The sequence below is a fragment of the Falco cherrug genome, chromosome 3 (assembly GCF_023634085.1).
Source record: "Falco cherrug isolate bFalChe1 chromosome 3, bFalChe1.pri, whole genome shotgun sequence".
Classification (NCBI taxonomy): Eukaryota; Metazoa; Chordata; class Aves; order Falconiformes; family Falconidae; genus Falco; species Falco cherrug.
The window spans coordinates 115,067,419-115,086,418 of record NC_073699.1 but is presented as its reverse complement, the minus strand read 5'-3'; the positions used below and the strand labels follow the sequence as shown (position 1 = coordinate 115,086,418).

Sequence of the window (19,000 nt, the reverse complement as noted above, 5' to 3'; positions counted from 1 at the left end):
GAAGGGACATGCTGAGAGTGGCTTGCAGGGATGAGGGAACTGGATGGGGACATCAGCGCAGAAACGCTGCCCTCGTCCTTTGAGCGCAGCGTTTGAGCCATGCCCGGTCCAGCAGAGAGGGTGGGGGTTGGTTGATGCCCTGCTTCTCCCAGCATGAGTCATCCTGGCTCATCCCTTAACGTGGAACCAAAGCCTAGCAGTGATCATAATAACAATTAAAGTAACTAATGCTTTGCACTTAGGGAACACCTTTTATCCGCTTGGTTGTTGATAACTTCGGCACTGCTACATTCCTTTGGGAGTGCTGTTAACCGGAGCTGGGTGCAGCTTTGCTCGGCTACCCCACTGGTCTTCCCCAGTTAGGTTTGCTCCCCAGTGGGGTTGGGTTGTGCGAACGAGCTCTGTGGACGAGCGCACATTGATAAGGGGTGTCCGGCTCCTGTTATTTGCCAGCTGCATCGCTCCTGAACAGCTGAGCTGTTTCTCTTCTGTCCTGGCTGTGCCCTGGGGTTGGATCCCTGCTGCCAGCACCTGAGCGGGGCTGATGTCCTCACTGGAGGCTCCAGCGCTGAGCCAAGACCCCTGGGTTTGGCATCTCTTGCTCCTGCCCAGCCCTTCCCTGAGGATGTGCTGGGGCTGGGGCCACCAGAAAGGTCTCCCAGGTCTGTGCTTACCCTGCACTGCGGTCCCTGGCTCTCTGTCCGCGGAGTGCTTGGGTCATTTTGGGCTATGGAGATCTGGTGGACGTGTTTGGGGGTACAGGGCAGAGCTGGCTCCATGTCTCTGGTGCCACCCATCAGTGACAGGCCACATCCAGAGCTGGCATCTCCTGCTAATGACTCCTCTTGCTCATCACATCCTCTTCACTGCCCCATCAGCATCTCTGTGTGCTGTGATGACCCAGATGCCTTCAGGGACAGCTAGGCAGCCCCGAAAAGCTGATGGCTGGTCCTGCAGCTGGTGGGCTCCAGGAGTCTCGTCCTGCTTCATGGAGGGCAGCAGTGGTTGGGGCTCGCGTGGAGTGCAAGAGCCACTGTGCACTGGCGTGGGTGCTGGGTGCCAAGTGTGGCTGGAGCATCCCTGGCTTCACCGTGTTCCCGGCGCTTACTGTTCAGCAAAAACATAATTAATCTCCAAAGCACTTCTTAGCATCAACAATCAGAAGTTAAGGTGGAAGAACTGGTAACTGCAAAGGATCTGGCCAGCTCCAGATCCCCTGGATGACCCCTGAGGAGAAGCCTGCCGTGAAACTCCCCTGCATGGGACTCGCCTTGATTTGGGACCCACCGAAACGTGCAGCTTTTGTGTGCGTGTTACTCATCGTTCCCATTTCCCAGGCTGGAAAACAAAGCCTGCAGAGCGGGAGCAGAGCCGGGAGGGTCTCTGGGTCCTGTTTTTATCTTGAAAGCCTAAATTTGGCACCTTTCTCTGCGCTTCAGCACTTCCTATATCCCCAGCCCTGAGTGTGCCCGACTGGGGGCACCCAGCTTCACGCTCCTGACGGTTTATTTTCCGGCTATAATTGTTTCAGCTGTTCTCACTGTGTTGTGACTGCTCCAGCTGTTTTCTTATTGAATATTAATACAGGAGCTCCAGATGTCTTTTTGCTGTACTGTAATCACTCCAGCTGCTTTCCCCTATGCCGTGATTAACTGGGGCTTGTGGCTTCCCCCTTGGATTGAACCTGGGGCTGTGTATGCGTTTGGTCTCTGGTGAGGTTGATTGATGGATGTCTGCCTATGGATATATTGCAGATATTGCACACAGGCTTGGCCCAGCATCTGCCTGCCTGCCTGCCTGGGAGGGTGATGAGGATTCAGGCATCTAGAACCGGGTGATGAACAGCCACCCGTGCAATTAAGTCAAGCTGGTGAAGGCTCATTAATAATAGGACCCTTGATTATGTTTTTTTTTGGCACAAGGTCAGCTTCAGTTGCAGCATCCGTTGCGGCTTGTCTCAGAGGGGAGGCCTGGTGTGGGCTGCAAAGATGCACACCCCCATCCCAAGGGATAAACCCTGGTTTGGGGCTGGAAAACGTATTTCTGGGGCAATGATAACTGGGCCAAATCAAGGGTGTTTCTCACAGCGTCCTCCTTGGACCCTGGGCTGAGTCCTGCTGGCTCCTGGGTGTGTGGGCGTGACACTGAGAGAAGAGGGTGGGCATCTATAAGTTGCCCAGCTGGTGTATAGGTGCCCCATATAGATCCAGGGAAGGTCGGTGACCCACGGCGGGAGATTTTGGTTTTGGTCTGCGTGAAACGATGAGACTCAACCCCAGGTGTGTGGAAATACCTGTGCAGCATGTCGGTACCATGGGGAGGTGTGTGTGGGGAGCCAGTTCTCTCCCTTGCAGGCAGGGTGCATGCAACGCAAGTCAGAATAAATACGTACAAATACATACATATGCGTATATGGATGGCAGAGGGGTATATGTACACCTGGGAGCCTTTGCGTGCCTCTGCTGGTCTCAACCTGGTGCATGCAGAAGCGCATGGTGCCTGTGTGCATGTACACATATATAGTGCCTATACATTTTTTTAAATACATATAGATATATAAAATATCTATATAGGTGCACACTTCCTGCTCTAAAGGTTTCCGTAATTCTCTGTGAATTTAATAAGTGCCTTGTGTACACGTGTAGGACATGGCGCCTCTGATTAAATTAACTTGTAAATCAAGTGGAAATTGTGTATTTGCACAGTGGGAAGCATGCGGAAGGCGATCCCTCTCTCTTGGCCCTGTAATTAGATCTGAACAAAAGCTGCAAAAAAGAAAAATAGAGGGGAAAAGCTGATGTCCCTCTGCAGTGAGAGGGTGTGTGTTTTGGCTCCTCGAGCCTGCAGCGGAGGATGCTGCTGGTGAATCGTGGTCTTGGGGGAGGCAATGGCTCGGCAGTGTTCCTTGCTGACCCCCTCGGGTCAGGAAAGCCATGGTAGAGAAGCAAATATTGATCCCAGTGCTGTCGATCGCGGTTATTATTTGTGGTTATTGGTGGTGGTGGTGTTAATTAGGGGGGAAGTGCTGGGGCATGTCAAGCCTGTCTGCAGATGAGGAGGTTATCGCTCACTGCGGGGAGTGCCGGCAATGTCTCCTGATGATGCTGGCGGCTCTGGGGGAGGGGTTGGATTGTATGAGAAGAGGGAGTTTCTTTTTTCTTTCCTCACACTGGCAAACTTAGGCGAGCTCTGCTGGTGATGCTGAGGCAGGGTGCTTGCTGCTCTGCTGTTGGAAACTGAGCGCGGTACCAGAAATGGTACCTGCGGGGCTTGTGCTGTGGCATGGGGACCTACCCCCAGCAGCGAAGTGTCACCGGTGGGCCTGGGAGTGCAGCGGGAGCGTCATTGCCTGGGAGAGCATCTCCCTGGGGAGCCACCGCTGTCTGGTGGGTGCTGGAGCTGGGTGACGTGGCAGAGGGGATGCGGTGGCTCAGCAGTGGGGCAGAGCTGCTGCAGCCGTCTGGAGGGGTTTCCCGGAGGATTTCTTCTTCCAGCTGTTTTTTTGCCACGTCCGAGCACATCCCCTTTCCTTCCCCAGTGCCCGGCGGCATTGCCTCGGAGTCCCTCACCTTCACCCCGCTGGAGGACATGATATTCCTGAAGTGGGAGGAACCGGTGGAGCCCAATGGCCTCATCACGCAGTACGAGGTATGCCCTGGCTGCGGTACCCGCGGGGACGTGGGAGGGTCCTGTTGGAGGGATGCAGTGGGGAGGATCTGGGGCAACTTCTGGCTCTCGGTCGTGGGGGTTAAAGGTGGCTGCAGCATTACTGCTGCCCCCAAGCCCTTTGTTTGGAGCACGGACCCACGCTGCATGGTCCAGCTCACAGGTCTTGTCCCTGCTGCGGACCCTGCTTTCAGGGTCACCGGTGTTACCCAGCAGCAGCTTTTCTGATGAACCTCTGCTTTTGATGTATCCTAAAAAGCCTCTGGCTTCCAGGCTGTCCCCATGCCCATCCCCTCCTCTGAATCCATCCCTTAACCCTTTCTCCACCTGGATCTGAGGTCTCTCCTCTCCTGAGGCCGCTGGTAATGCTCTCCCTGTCCTTGCAGATCAGCTACCAGAGCATCGAGTCCTCCGACCCGGCAGTCAACGTGCCTGGCCCGCGGCGCACCGTCTCCAAACTACGCAACGAGACCTACCACGTCTTCTCCAACCTCCACCCCGGCACCACCTACCTCTTCTCGGTCCGAGCCCGCACCGGCAAGGGCTTTGGCCAGACAGCACTCACCGAGATCACCACCAACATCTCCGGTATGTTCCCCCAGGCTCTGCACCTGGTGCTGGGGCTTCTCCTCTGCCCAGGTGTCCAATGGCAGTGCTGACCCTCCGGTGTGTTCCCATGGATTTTGGTGACTGGATGCTGCTATCAAAGGATGCTCTTGGTGGTGGCAGCTGTGCCGGGAGCCCCCTGGCAGCCCCCCAGACCCATCAGCTGAGCTGCTTATGGGGCTCTGGCTGGGGAGTCCAGCCAGCCCAGTGCACTGGTGCTGTCTGAGCTATCGGTGTACAAGCAAGGGATTAATTGGGGTTTGTTAATAAGCCTTGCAGTACTTGGGGCCGTTTGCTCACGTCCGTGGCGTCGCTATTAACTGCAGCAAATGGGCTGAGATGAGCACTAATGGGTGCACCGAAACTGCAAAGCAGTGTCAGCCAGACCCCAGTGGCGGCTGGTGGCTTGGGGACACAGGGGGGTCCCCCACCTTGGTCTGGGGGTGCTGCTGGGCTGGCTTGGGTCTGTTTCTGCTCTGGGGTGGGACGTTCATGCTGTGCTGGCGATTCAGAGTGGTGCTGTCTAGGGGTGCATCTGAAGGTGGGAGCATTCGGGTCCTGCTGAGGTTGGATCCTGCTCCAGTCTCCTCCAGTCTGTCAGACTGGTGTTGGTAGCCCCCCTCAGCGCACACCCATGGGTCCTTTCCCAACTATAACACTTGTTCAAGACCTGGAGGGGTTTTCTTTATTTGGAATAATTCACATTACATCATTTGGTGATGCCATGCTGTGGGCAAGGCTGCTTGTGCCTCAGTTTCCCCACTGAGCAGAGGGAAGCCCCAGGTGCATCCCTGGGGACCAGGACTCCCCCCTGCCCACTCTCCCCTGCTCCTTTTGCAGCTCCCACCTTTGACTATGGGGACATGCCGTCGCCGCTGAGTGAGTCGGAGAGCACCATCACGGTGCTGCTGCGTCCGGCACAGGGCAGAGGGGCTCCCATCAGGTAGGCTGGGGCTGCACGAGGGTGAGACACCCCCCCCCCCCCAAACGGGGTGGTACGGCATGGATGGTGGGGTTGAGCACCAAGGAAAGGGCAGGATCATCCTTTTCCTGAAGCTAACGTGTGCCTGGCCCTCGCCAGCACCTACCAGGTCATTGTAGAAGAAGACCGGCCCAAGAAGCTGAAGCGGGAGCTGGGTGGGCAGGAGTGCTTCCCGGTGCCGCTCACCTTTGACGACGCTGTGTCCCGTGGCTCCGTACACTACTTTGGGGCTGAGCTGCCTGCCAGCAGCCTCACCGAAGCCAAACCCTTCACTGTGGGGGACAACCAGACCTACAGCGGCTACTGGAACCCGCCGCTGGAGCCCAAGAAAGCCTATCTCATCTACTTCCAAGCCATGAGCAACCTCAAAGGGGTGAGTAGCCGTGGGACCCCACTATCCAGCAGCGTGTCTGAGGTCCCAGTTGGACCAGGCAGGAGCCCAGCTGGGGTCTGGGGGGGAGTCAAAGAAAACGAGGCTTGTCCCTCTCTGGTCTCACCCTGGGGTCCTGCCCTGGGGAAGCTGCTGCTCCGGGCCACCCTCGTGGCACATGGGGGTCATGGATGGGTGTCCCCCTTCCTCCCGGCACCCTGGGCTGTGCCCGTCCCCTTCCCAGTGCCGATGCTGGGGGTGGAGGAGCCCAACCTCTGCTACCTGCTGCGGTATCAGCTGAGACCCCAGCCAGCGCCGGTGCTGGGGAGACCACATTCCAGGAGCTAATCCTGGGGTGAAGGACCATTTGGGCAGCAAGAGCTGTGTGCACATTGCTGGGACCCTCTGCTGACACAGCGGCTGCTGCAGGGAGCTCCTGGGAAGCTGCTGAATTCCCGGGCTGCCCTCTCCCTGCCTGCTGCTGCCGGTTCTCTCAGCGAAGCTGTAACAGCCCTGCTCTGGCAGCAGCCCGTCCATCCCCCCAGGCTGGTGTCCTCCAAGTCACCGGTGGGACCACTGGGAACCCCTGGGGACCTTTCCCAGCTTCACCTGCTCCAGCAGCTCCCATTGCACCCAGGGGAGGATGAGCTGTGAAGCAAAGCAGCAGGACTGCGGCAGCATCCTCATCCTGCACGGCTCCACCTTGCTGGAAAAGTGCTGGTTTTTGAATCCTTTCCTCTGCTCCGGGATCATTCACACCTCACTGGGTTGTAATTAGAGCCGAGACAGACAGGGACCATCTCTGCTCTGCCTCGCTCGGGCATTGCTGGATAATAACTGGTAGCTGACACTGTTTTATAGCCTTCCTGCTGGGAGGCAATGGATTTGTCCCGGCTGCTGTCAGATGTCATGAAAAAACTAGATCCCAGCTTGGGTTTTTCATGGGTTTTGTGCCAGATGGAGCAAGAAGCAGGAGAAGCAAGAGCTGGTGACCTTGGGGAGAGGGGCTGGAGCTGGCCCTGCCCTGGGCACGCTGCGTGGGCAGGTCTTGATCCGAGGGTGGATGGAGCAGCGTTGCCAGCACTGATATCCTGAGGGGCTGGAGGATGCTCAGGGAAGAAGGCAGTCCTGCCAAAATGGTGCTTTTTATTTTGTAACAGAAGTTGGATGCATGGAAAGATGGAATATCTTAGCTGAAGCCATCCCAAAAAATGCAAATGTGGAAACCGTTGGAGACCTGAGCTGGAAGCCCTCATGGCAACCTTGGCAGCATGTGCAGAGCACTGGGGCTGGGGCTTGAAAACTTTGATTCGTGAAAAACAGCCCTGTAAAGCTCTGAATCATGACCTGGGAGTTTTAGCTGCAGTTGGTGACGTGCTGCTGACATGCGGCTCAGCTGGATCTGCTGGGTCCCTCCTTCGATGATCTTGAGCTTTACTGTCCCCTCTGTGCCAGGAGCGATGGCCTCGACTAGACCTGGGGATGCTGGTGTACGGGATGCTGAGGACGCCGTTAAGCAGCATCTCTTGCTCTGTGTTCTCAGGAGTTCCTTTGGCTCAGCAGTGGGTGCCGCAGCACAAATAACCTGCAGACTCCCTCAGTTTGGGTGTCAAAGCACCAATGGACCAGCCTTGTGTCCGCCCAGCCTCACTCCGAGCGGGGAGCGGAGTCGCCAGGGTGCTTACCCGACACTGATCCTCCTTTTTTCCTCCATAGGAAACCAGACTGAACTGTGTCCGGATTGCTCGCAAAGGTGAGCCCTCCCTTTCCCAGCTGGTGGGATCCCGCCGAGGCTGCGGACCCGATCCTGCGGCTGCTCTGGCAGTCGGGGCCGTGCCGGTGGGTGCCGTTACCAGTGCTGGCGGTGGTCGGGGTGCGCATGGTGGTTTATTACAGCCCTATCCTGCACTCGTTTTGCACTTTCTTTAGTGTCTGGGTTTTTTCCCTTGGTTGAGTTTTTCCTCCTAATGCCGTTATTGTGGCTGGATGCTGAATCCAGGGATGGACAAGCTTATGTTGGGCGTGATGGAAAGTGGCACAAAGGGACGGTCTCATCCCACAGGAACTGAGAGAGGGACTTGCCAATGGTCATGGTGTGGCACTGCAGAGCCCCATAATGTCTCGGTGGAATAAAATATATTCAAGGAGCAATGTGCATCCCACCGGACAAATCCCAGTGTTTTCCTGTCTGATGTTGCCACCCCCTCTCCCCCCACAGAGCTGAGCATTGACCCCTCCTATCTGTCCTTGTCCCCTGGCAGCTGCCTGCAAAGAGAGCAAGCGTCCCCTGGAGGTGTCGCAGCACTCGGAGGAGATGGGCCTGATCCTGGGGATCTGTGCTGGAGGGCTCATCGTTCTGATTATCCTCCTGGGAGCCATCATCGTCATCATTCGGAAAGGGTAAGGCAACCTGGTGTCGTGGCTGGTGCCACCATCCATGCCTTCCTCCCAGCTCAGCCTTTCTCCGCTATCCCAGCACTAACTGGGAGTTATTGGTGGTGATACCGCTGCGCTGGTCAGACTCCAAACCCTCCCTTGAGCTGTGCCTCCATGTGCTTGTGCATCCTGCTGGGCATGGTGCCCTCCTTGCTCTGTGACATGAGACATGTCAGGAGGCACTGGGGATGCTGGGGCTTGAGGAGCAAAGTTCTGGGGACATCCCTTTGCCCTCGGGGCTCTGGAGCTCTGTTCCACTGGCCCTCTCCCCTGTATTTTTCAATCTTTTGCTTCTTTCTCTGCTGCTTCTCAATTTTGTGCTGCTCTGTCAGTTCTGCATTGATGGAAATGCTTCTGCTCTGGCCGTGCTGGTGCCCTGCCATGGGGGGTGTTGGGGATGGGGCTGCACACGGTTCCCATGCATCGGGCTGGCATTCCTGGGGGCAGGGAGGAGGGGAAGGCATTTTCACCATCACCCTTCTGCTGAGCACCCAGCACCTCCCAGCGCTGGGGGACAGAGCCCTGGGGGTGCTCGCTTCTGGGGTGATGGCTGGAAAAAGAATTTCCATCCATGGCTCTTACCTGGAAAGTGGTGCAGTGTGTCTTGCTGAAATACTGGGGCAGACTCTGGCTCTCATCTTGGGCTCTAGTTCGTTGAGAGTGTTGGGAGGAGCAGCATCCCCCCTTCCTCTGGGGCTGGGCAGGGGGCTGCCGGGGGCTGGGTGCCCTGGTGTGCGGGTGCTCAAACCATCCCAGCTTCTCCTGGGCTTGTTTTAATGGGGAGCCACTGAGCTTCCAGTGAAACATGAGCAATCCCTTGCTGAGAGCCTCCACCTGGCTCTAAATGAGTCGTTAAGATTTGGGTGCGTGCTGGAGGGGAGGTTTTCCCAGGGCTGATGGTTCCTGGGGACCCCCAAACTGCTCTCCCACCCCCTTGGGGGTCCCCATGCTCCCCATGCTGGCTGGGGAGCTGAGCGCGGCTGCCGTGGCGGTGGGCTTTCACTTGGGAAGGGAGGAGGGCGAGGGCTTTTGGGGACACTCAGCCCCGGGAGTGCTGGGGATGTGGCCGCTGCGTTTTGCTTGGGTGCAGCGCTCTGGAAAGCAGCTTCTGACGGTGCGGGGCTGGAGGCAGCGCCGAGCTGGAGGGCTCTCGAAGCAGGGGAGAAAGGGCAGCAATTAAATGCCTTCCCCGTGCAGGGATGATGGGAGGAAAGTACGTTAACAGCCAGGGGGGAGAGAAAAATAGCAGGGCACAACCTCAGCCCCTGTAAATCTGCAAAGCTCTTTATGGCTTCGTTCACCCTGAAAGGATTCTTGCTGATTTATGCCAGCTGGAGAAGCAAGGCTGTGGCATCCCTGCACGCTGCAAGGGGTGCAGGACTGGCCCGTGGCTCCCCGCCTGCTGCTGCTCTGGGCAGATGCCTGTGCGTATGGCATCAGATCTGTCCCTGACAGAGCAAGTGGCGGCGGTGCCGATGTATTTTTGATGTATTTTTGGGAGTGACGCTGTGGGTAGGAAGCCATGAGTGCGGCTGCTGCATTCCCATTGCCAGTGCTGCAGGGCAGGAGGAGGAGGAGGAGCAGCTTTGCTTCAGCATCCCGGGGTGAACCTGTTGAAGGACAAACCAGAACCACAAATCAGACCCGGTGGTGAGGGCCCTGAATTTGGGGCTGTTGGAAAGTGGGACAAGCTTATAAGTCTTCTCCAGAGCGTTTTGCTGGAAAAACACCGATGTGGTGGAAGGGCTATGCACCCCCGGAATACGCTTGCCCCTAATAAATAGTGCACTGGAAGCATGATGTCCTGACCCTGCTTCTCCCCCTGGGGCTGCCCGGCCCCTAGCTGGCTCCCTGGGGATGCCCTATATTTTGGATACGTTTGCTGTTCAGCCTTAAAACTTGTGGAATAACCCCTTGGACAACGGTACTATGGACACCCCACTGCTGGTGCGGGGCCTGAGGTCACCCTGAGAGCCGGTGCTTGGGCCCTGCTGCCGGGATGCCGGCTCCTGCCCGGAGTAGATACGGATGCAAAAGGGGAGCCGGGTTTCTTTACGGTGCATTTAATTTTATGGCAGCCGAGTTGCCCTGTAACCCCCCTTCCCTATGCTGGAGAAAAGCTGCTTATGCAATTTCTGCTGTTCTCTTTGTTTGCATGCTTGCCAGGAGGAACTACTATTCTTATTCCTATTACCCGTAAGTAATTGTCATTCTTTTTCTCCTTCACCCTTCCTCTCGGCCGCCCCCCTTGCCCTGCTGCTCCAACAAGTCCTTTTCTCTGCTGAGTACATTTTAAAGGCCTCTTTGGCTCGGGGAAAATAATGCTGCTGAGCTCGTTAGACTAAAGACAGCATAAAGGGAAAGGGTCAGTGACTCTGGCTTGAATTCTGGATTTTGGCAGCATCCCAGCCCCTCCAAGATCTGACATGGGCTTGGGTCCCCTGTTCGTCCTTCCCCTGGTTTAATCCCTGCTCTGGGTTTTGGGAGCCTGATGGTGCCTCTCAAAAACACTCAGTTGGGTTTTTTTTGCCTGAATGTCTTGGATTTGTGGTGTGAGGTTTGGTTCTAGCGAGAGCTCCTGGGCTTTCCCAGCATCTTCATTAGGTGCCTAACAGGGACCTTGCGTGGGGGGGAAAAAGCCTCCCTGGTGGGTGCTGAGCACATGTGCAGTTAGCCTGTCCCTTGGGATGGATTTGGCCCCCAGGCATGGTTTTAGATTCATAGAATTACATATTATTGTGATTTGTGGTGGGCATTATCTGTTCATGCGGGCTTTGAAAAAAAGAAGATGGTCCCAAATGAAAATTCATAGAATCACAGAGGGCTTTGGGTTGGGAGGGACCTTTACAGGCCACCTAGTCCAGCCCCCTGCAGTGAGCAGGGGCAACTTCAACTGGATCAGGATGTTCACAGCCCTGTCCAGCCTGACCTTGAACGTTTCCAGGGGATGGGGCATCTACCACCTCTCTGGGCAACCTGTGCCACCATTACACCACCCTCATCATAAAAAAAATTTCTTCCTTCTGTCTGGTCTGAATCTTCCCTCTTTTAGTTTCAAACCATTACCCTTTGTCCTGTTGCTACAGGCGCTATCAAAGAGTCCATCCCCGTCGTTCTCCTACAACCCTCCTTTACCTACCGTAAGGCAGCAGTAGGGTCTCCCCGGTGCCTTCCCTTCTCCAGGCTGAACAACCCCAGCTCCCTCAGCCTGTCCCCGCAGGAGCAGCATTCCAGCCCTCTCCCCGTTCGTGTGGGTCCCCCTGGACCCGCTCCGGCAGTTCCCCATCTGCCCTCTGCTTCTTGCGCTCACACCGTGCAGCGCAGCGATGTGCCTGGCGCGTTGGATGACCAGCGAGGTGGTGTGGAGCGAGGGGTGGGTGATGCCTGGGGAAATGGGGCTGGGGGAGAGCTGGGGCAGACCTGTGCGGGGCCAGGCAGCCGGGGAGAGCCTTTGCTGGCACAAGGAGCGCTCCCGGCTGTGCCAGCCGCTGGGTGTTTTGGGGAGGGGATGGGAGGGCACGTTGAGGATGAGCAGCTGGACTTGCTGCAGCCAGTGAGAGCTGACCCATGTGTGTGACCAGCTTGGGGCACCAGAAGAGCAAAGCATGCTGATAGCTGATGGAAATAATCCATCCTGCTCCCTGAAATAATCCGAGCCCTGTAGCTTTGGGGGGACATCTTACAGCACCGCTGGGTCAGCCCTACTTACCTGCGCTTCTTCCCCCTCCTCCCCTTTGCATCCCCCTGTAGAAAACCCGTCAACATGACCAAAGCGACCATTAACTACCGCCACGAGAAGACGCACATGATGAGTGCTATCGACAGGAGCTTCACCGACCAGAGCACGCTGCAGGAGGACGAGCGCCTGGGGCTCTCCTTCATGGACACCCACAACTACGGCAACCGAGGTGAGGACAGGGACCTGTGGTGTCCCCCTGCCCCCATCCAGCTGCAGCGAGGGTCCTCGGTGATCCCTAAATATCCCCAAAACAGCTGAAACATTTATCCGAGGCTCAGTAGCAGGTATTGAATCTGATATGTGTGGGATGTTGCAGGCTTTTCCCTGCTCTGCATAAAACCTCCAAGGACATTGATCTCATTGGTGTCTGTAGGAGCTTTTGTTATCATCCAGGCTTTGCTGAAGGAAATTGAGCTGGGGCTCGGTCTCTGCATCTCAGCCTCTTGAAGCAGAGAGCTGAGCTGCTGGCTGGGAGGGTTGAGGCCATTTGTGGGCTCAAACGCTGGCTGCAGCCCCCCGGAGCTGGGTGAACCCCAACTCTTCTCTTATGCCGAGGCTGAAAGCTTTGCACCAGCCTTCACCCCGCACACCTGACGTGGCTCTGCTCCGCGGTGTTCTGCACAGTCCTGGCCTTTGAAGGGTTAAAAGAGCCACAGTGTTCACATCAGAGGGAGACTGATAATTTAACACCCACTGGAGTATGCATCTCTGTGCTGATTTAGTTGTAAAATAACTCGTTGGATGCCCCAGTTTCAACCATATGCTAATAACATCTGTTACAGTAACTTCAAGATGCTGCTTACACACGGCTCTTCTCCGCCGGCTGCGGGATTAATACGTTTCGCAGCATTGTCTCACGGATAATGGAAGCCCAGAGGGCAAACTTTTCCTCCTCTTAATACATCTGGCTAGGTGTATTACTTGTTGGTTGCTGTCCTCAACATGCCCAAAGGCTGATGGGTCTCTGAGCGGGGACTGCTGGCCCTCGGTTTCTTCAGGGAAGGGGCTGTGGGGCCGCATCCTGCTCCCACCTGTGTGCTGGCTCTGTTGCTGGCTGCTACTCATCCCTCTGCTTGGTAGAGGAGGAGATGCGAGGAGCTTGGGTTCTCTGCCACAGCTGGGGGCAGCCGCTGCTGTGGCCACTGCCTGCCTATAAGCATCGTTAATTAACGAAGGTAAATGAGCAGGCTGCTCCGTGAGCAGCTGGGGGCTGTTCCCCACCATGCCTCAGTTTCTTTGCACTTAAAAGGTGTCACTAATCCTTCTTACAGAAACGCAGGTGCGTCCTCGGTGTGTGGCTCCATGGAGCTGTCAGCATCTCGCAGACTCGTGGATTTAATTTCTCTTAAAACCCAGCGGTCAGTGCACCCGTCAGCCACGCCGTGGGGTGCAGCATGGCTCTCCCATGTTGTCCCATTGGTTCAGCCATGCGCTGGCAGCCTGGGAGGGAGATGTTTCTGGTTGCAAAGGTTGCAGCATCATCTCCTTAGGGGTTGTGATGCCTGATGGAGACCCTGCTCTGTGCATGTGCTGCACCCATGTTGCACCCGTGTTGTACCCACACTGCACCAGTGTTGCACGAGCAGCCGGGAGGTGCATCAGGGGGCGAGGGGCTGCTCCTTGCATTCAAGCAGATCAAAACCACCAAGCCTGGGAGCTTTGCGAGGGGGGATGGCAAGGGCGATTTTCAGAAGTGTTGTTAGGGGAAAGTGCACCCAGGATGCACTGTCTTGCAAAGCTGCTTCCCAGCAGTGTGGGGACAGCGTTCCAGGCTGGCTGCTGCAGGATCCATGCCTGCCACATCTCGGGGAGCTGTTGGAGTGTGTCAGGTTTTGTGCAGACCCAGATTTCAAGATCTGGTGTGGGACCTTCCCCTGATAAATGTAGGTGAGGTCTTAGTCTGGTTCTGCTGGTAATTACACAGCAAAGGCATAAAGCAGGTAAATGCTGCATAAACTCCCCAATTAAACAGCAGCGAGCTCCATTTGTGTCAGTGCTAGGAATATGGCACCGGTATCTAGGAGTGAGGAAAACTAACTGTTAAGCTGGGCTGGAGCCTTTGGCAATGTGATTTTTCAAGTTAGGACTTTGTGTGAATATTTGGGCACGTAGCTCTTACTTGTCTGCAGGGGAGTTAATTGTTCCAGTAGGTGGGAAATAAGTTTATTAATCCCCTTAAGATCTTGCCCACTGATTTCTAAGAGATCTGCTGTGGTCCTAAAAGGCTGTAATGGGTATTTTCAGCTTTGTGGTATGGGAAGCGCTGCAGAGAGCAGAGGGGTGTCTGGGCTGCTTGTGGTGCCTGGAGAGGGTCTGGCTGCAATACCGGCATCCCCTGGGGATGTTTCCAGGTGCCCTGTCACCCCTCTGTGGGTGCTAGGAGGTGATGGGGATGCAGTCTAAGGCTTTGCTCTCCTGATGGCCCCTGGTTCTCCCTCTGCTTCTGCAGGTGACCAGCGCAGCAGCGTGGTCAACGAGTCCAGCAGCCTGCTGGGGGGCTCCCCCCGCCGCCAGTGCGGCCGCAAAGGGTCCCCATATCACACTGGGCAGCTCCATCCTGCCGTGCGGGTGGCAGATCTCCTCCAGCATATCAACCAGATGAAGACAGCAGAAGGCTACGGCTTCAAGCAGGAGTACGAGGTGGGAACATCTTGTGCTGGTGTCTTGGGGAGGGTGGGAGGTAGGCTGGAGAAGGTGGCGCGGGTAGGACCCCTGTGCAGGGAGGAGATGCTGCAGACTTGGAGCTGCGATGCTCTGGACAGCAGGAGCTGGAGCTCACAGCTCTCTGGGCAGGCGTTAGCAGCACGTGGGGTGTCCCTGGGTCTGGATCAAATCTCTGGTCCTGGCAGCTCAGGATTTAATCATCAGCCAAGCCAGTCCTGCCAGCCCACACCTCTCCTGTCCGCAGTGCATCATCCCCTCTCTCCTGCAAGAGCTGGGGATGCTTCTCCCATTCTCAGGTCCTCCTGGGCACCACGATCTTGTGTTCTGCTGCTCTCCAGCACGCTTGTCCTGTGATAAGCATGGCCATAGCCTAAGGACAAGCAAGTCCTCTAGAGTATGGCATCTCCCAAGACCGTGCAGACCCTAGGGAGAGATGTGGGAGAGAGAGGGGGTGTGATCCCAGGGGAGGGAAGTCCCCCCCGAGGGTCCATCCCACCTCACTGGGCCAGAGTGCTTGTAACGGAGCACACTGTTCTCCATGTCTACTGCAGCACACCCAACAGAGTTGATTCCTGACTCCTCGGTGTCCCACAGGTCTGGCGATTGAAATTTCCCAGTGAGAATACTGTTTAATGCTTGGTTGTTTCAAGTGCAGGAGCTTTCCCTCCCTCCCCCCCCCCCCCCCCCCGCCTTTCATGTATTGGACAAACCAGGGCTTGCTATAATCATTAGTGCTCCTTGAAAAGCTGCTATATGTTCTTGGAACTAGTCATTTGAAAGCACTCAGATATTATGGGAGGGGAGAAAACATGTAATTTCCTTCCACTTTCCTCCTCTTACGCCAATCTATGAATACTACTGTTATTATACACAAACCTATTCTGTGCTGGGGAGAGAAAGGGGCTGGGGAGGTTTAGAAAAAAAACCAAAACCAACCCTGGAAAAAAACCCAGGCTGTCTATAATTTGCTGGAAAATGGGGCATGTTGTGGATGCAACAGAAACGTGTAGCTGGCAGAGCGTGCCATGGAGGTGGAGCTGGGGCTGCAGGACCCAGGTGCTGGGGTGGAGGGACCACCCTGTCTGCCCTGCTCCCCAGGCTGGTGCTGGGGGGGACCCCACAGTCCTGCCCTCGGGTCATGATGACCATCCTTTTCTTACAGAGTTTCTTTGAAGGCTGGGATGCTTCGAAGAAGAAAGACAAGACCAAAGGGAGACAGGATCATGTGTCGACATGTGAGTGCCATTAGCAAAGGCTTAGATGCCCCAAGCAGCTTGAAAAACCTTCTGAAGGGCTTTGGGCCTTTTTTTTGGTAGATGTGTGGTCCATGGCAAGAATAAACTGGTGGGGTTTGTTTGGTCAAGAGCAGCAGAAGGGTCCTTGCTCAGTGCTGGGGTCCCAGACTGAGAGCTTCTGTTGGGCATTGGACACCAGAGCAAATAGGAGGGCTGGAACTGCATAACTTTTGAGGATGGGACATCTTGGGGTGATGATAACATCACTATGATATTCTGGTTGGTGCTGGAAGGCCCCAGATAACCTGGGGTGTGTTTTCTTGTATGGAGACTTAGAAACTACAGCCCTGCCTTGGTGGGGATGTGCAGGATGAGACAAAGGGGTTGAATGGTGAGTTGTTAGGACAGCAGATTGGGAAGGGGCTTGACCCCACCAGAGAAAGGATGCTCCTCGCCAGCTCCCTCCAGTCAGTTTGGCACAGCCGCTTTGCTTCCTGCTTCATCTCCAGTGATGTTCTTGCTGAATGGAGGCACCAAGCCTGGCACTCCAGGACCTCTGGTGCTCTCTACCTCCTGCATGCTTTGTCCGCAACTTCATCCCTTCCGCTGCAGCATTGTCTGGGGCTGAGGTGGGCACCGGAGGTTGGACAGAGCTTTCTGCTCGCCTGTCTGGGCTCTGGCCATCCTGGTGCCCTGCCAGGGAGGATGGCAGGATGCTGGAGGGTGGGTGCTCTCTGTCTTTGGCAGGACTGGGCAGAGGTCAGGGAGATGCTGCGCTGACAGCTGCTCGCCCGTGTCCCTGCTGGTCTAAACCACCATCTTTGGGAAGACCCCCACCAGTTTGTATTGATTGCTCCTGAGCATGTCCCACCTGCCTGCATTTTGCAGATTCCTGGTGCAAAACAATTGCAAAGGGCACCTAGGAGCCCTGGGACATGGGGGGTGACACGCTGTCCCCGTGCTCGCCTGCCCAGGGGCTGATAGTCCCTTCTCCCCTTGCTCTCCAGATGACCGTCACCGAGTGAAGCTGCACCCGCTGCTGGGTGATCCCAACTCGGACTACATCAATGCCAACTACATCGATGTAAGTAGGGACAGTGCCTGTCTCCGTGGGGGGTCTAGGCTGGAACAGCAGCTTCTTGTGGACCCTGTGGACTGTCAGGGTCTGTCCAGCGTCTGGAGGAGCTTAGACAGCCCGGAATGGGTTGATCTGTGCGTTCCTGAGACATGCCATGAAGAGCCTGCCTGATTTATTTATGTTCTTTTCACCTTCGGTTTCTGCTTGCTGTGTCCCTCCTGTCTGTGCTCCGCTCTGTCCCTCCTTTCTCATCCCCTCTCTCCTCCCCTTTTCCATCCTCTCTTCTCCCTTCACCTGCTCTCATGTCCATAGCGCTCCCTCCCTCCCTGCTGGGTGGAGGATGCAGAGGCTGAGGGGACCAGCTGGGGCCTCACACCGGGATACCCGGGTCCTCCCAATGCACGTGAGTCTGGGCAGAGCTGGGCCCTGGTGTCCTCTGAGAGCAACGTCCCCCCCAGCGATGTTCCCTGCCAGCAGTGCGGAGACCAGGGAAGGTGCAGGGAGGCTCCGCCGAGCGCAGGCTCGAGCATTTCCTGGACGTGGCAGCAAATCCCACTCTTCCCACCTGCTTGGAGGACGTCGTTTATCAGTGGTGGCCTGATGCCACCGCGATGGGTTCCCTGTGCCCGAGCTGCATCCCTGTGCCTGTCCCCTGTCCCCATGTGTCCTTTCTCCCCTGTGGCTGTCTGGCTGTCCATGCCCTGCTCCGGGGCAGGTGTTCTAACTTGGCTCTTGATTTCTGCCTCACTAATGTCTCTGTCTCTGATCTTTTTCTCTTAAACCTGTGTCCCAACGGGATCATTAAGATTCGGATAAACCGAGAAGTAAGTAGATGGTTCCCCTCTCCTCTCTGCTCCCGTGTCCTCCCAGGCGTCATACTGGGCAGCATGCTGTTAAATAGCATCAGGGAGAGGCAGGCTGGGAAAATCTGTGGATAAACTTGGGTATGGTCCAGGGAAGGGGAGAGCGAGCTCTCCATGGCACGTCCTCCCTGGGGTGATGGAGAGCAAGGCCTGTGTGCTCGGAAGAAGGGTTGAATTCAGCCTACAGAAATGCCCCGTGAAAGGACCCACGGTGGATGGAGAAGCCACCACCACCTCCATGCATGTGATGTGGCTTAACTCTGTTGGACCTGTGGTCAAGGTTGTGGGACGCTGGGTCTCCGGTCCCTTTGGCAGTGGTCTCGCTGGGATATGCTCTTTGGGCTGGTACGTCCCTGTGAAGAGTTGGGAACGGCCCCCGTAAGCAGCTGGCATGAAGGAGGGGAATGGGGCAGTCACTCAGCACCGTGGGGCTGTTGTAGGATTGGGGTATCATTAATGGGGCTCTCATGGTGGTGTTGCCGTGCTCAGCCCCGGTGTGGTGGCAGCAAGAGCTGGGATTGAACTAGTGGACCCCAGGATGCCAGCTGGGAGCTGCTGGGGACTTTGGTGCAGAGCATCGCTGAGAGCTGGTGTTGCATGAGCCTTTCGCGGGCTGTGGGGTGTGCGCCCTCCCGGGACAGGGTGCGCCGGGTGCCAGGTGGCTGCTGAGCCTCCTCCTCCTCCTGCAGCGGTGGGTGGCACTGCGCCGGTGGCCAGGACCTGGCCTGACAGATGTGGGGAGTCGCTACTAATTAGGTGACTGTGAGACATTTTAGGGGGCTGTGCCCCAGCTCCTGAGTGTCCTGTGTCCCCCCAGCTGGTGACCGAGGTCTCTGCTTCCCTTGCAGGGCTACCACAGGTCCAACCACTTCATAGCCACGCAAGGTGAGCTGCCCCTCCCTCCTCCCCTTCCTTCTTGGCCAGTGGGTCAGCAGCTCCCGATTCCATTCCCACTGGGATTTAACCTTGTGTGGGCAAGGGAGGCAGGAGTGGGCCAGTTTGGGTGACAGCAATGTGGAGCATTGGTCCCCCACGGCACCGCACATCCCGGGGCAGATGGGTGCTTCCAGCGCTGCGTTGGTGCTGGTGCTGCCGGCGTGGGAGGGGATGGGCAGTGGTACCGCGGCGCTGCCGGGGCTGGGTTCTGCTGGCCGTGCCCATCCAGCCCCTGTGGCCTTTCCTTCGTCCTGCAGGGCCCAAGCAGGAGATGGTGTATGACTTCTGGCGCATGGTGTGGCAGGAACACTGTTCCAGCATCGTGATGATAACCAAGCTGGTGGAGGTGGGCCGGGTAAGGACCCCATCCCATCCCTCTCTCTCCGGGCTCTGGCTCTGCCAGAAGCCTCCTTCACAGAGCCTAC

At 56.5% G+C, this 19,000-nt stretch overlaps 1 protein-coding gene across 4 annotated transcripts in view; it reads left to right on the top strand.

Annotated features, from left to right (window-relative positions):
* The window catches only part of PTPRU (protein tyrosine phosphatase receptor type U), a 70,873-nt gene that overhangs the window by 31,220 nt on the left and 20,653 nt on the right, over positions 1-19,000 (top strand). Inside the window, exons 9-22 of one of the 4 annotated variants that reach the window (XM_055705519.1) lie at positions 3,539-3,648; positions 4,053-4,254; positions 5,113-5,215; positions 5,354-5,627; positions 7,341-7,377; positions 7,886-8,024; positions 10,227-10,256; positions 11,811-11,968; positions 14,249-14,439; positions 15,626-15,698; positions 16,706-16,782; positions 17,583-17,600; positions 18,488-18,524; positions 18,833-18,930. In XM_055705519.1, coding sequence (XP_055561494.1) covers positions 3,539-3,648; positions 4,053-4,254; positions 5,113-5,215; positions 5,354-5,627; positions 7,341-7,377; positions 7,886-8,024; positions 10,227-10,256; positions 11,811-11,968; positions 14,249-14,439; positions 15,626-15,698; positions 16,706-16,782; positions 17,583-17,600; positions 18,488-18,524; positions 18,833-18,930 — 1,547 coding nt within the window. The remainder of the gene's footprint in view (positions 1-3,538; positions 3,649-4,052; positions 4,255-5,112; positions 5,216-5,353; positions 5,628-7,340; positions 7,378-7,885; positions 8,025-10,226; positions 10,257-11,810; positions 11,969-14,248; positions 14,440-15,625; positions 15,699-16,705; positions 16,783-17,582; positions 17,601-18,487; positions 18,525-18,832; positions 18,931-19,000) is intronic. The other 3 variants (XM_055705520.1, XM_055705521.1, XM_055705522.1) reach the window with 3 other exon arrangements.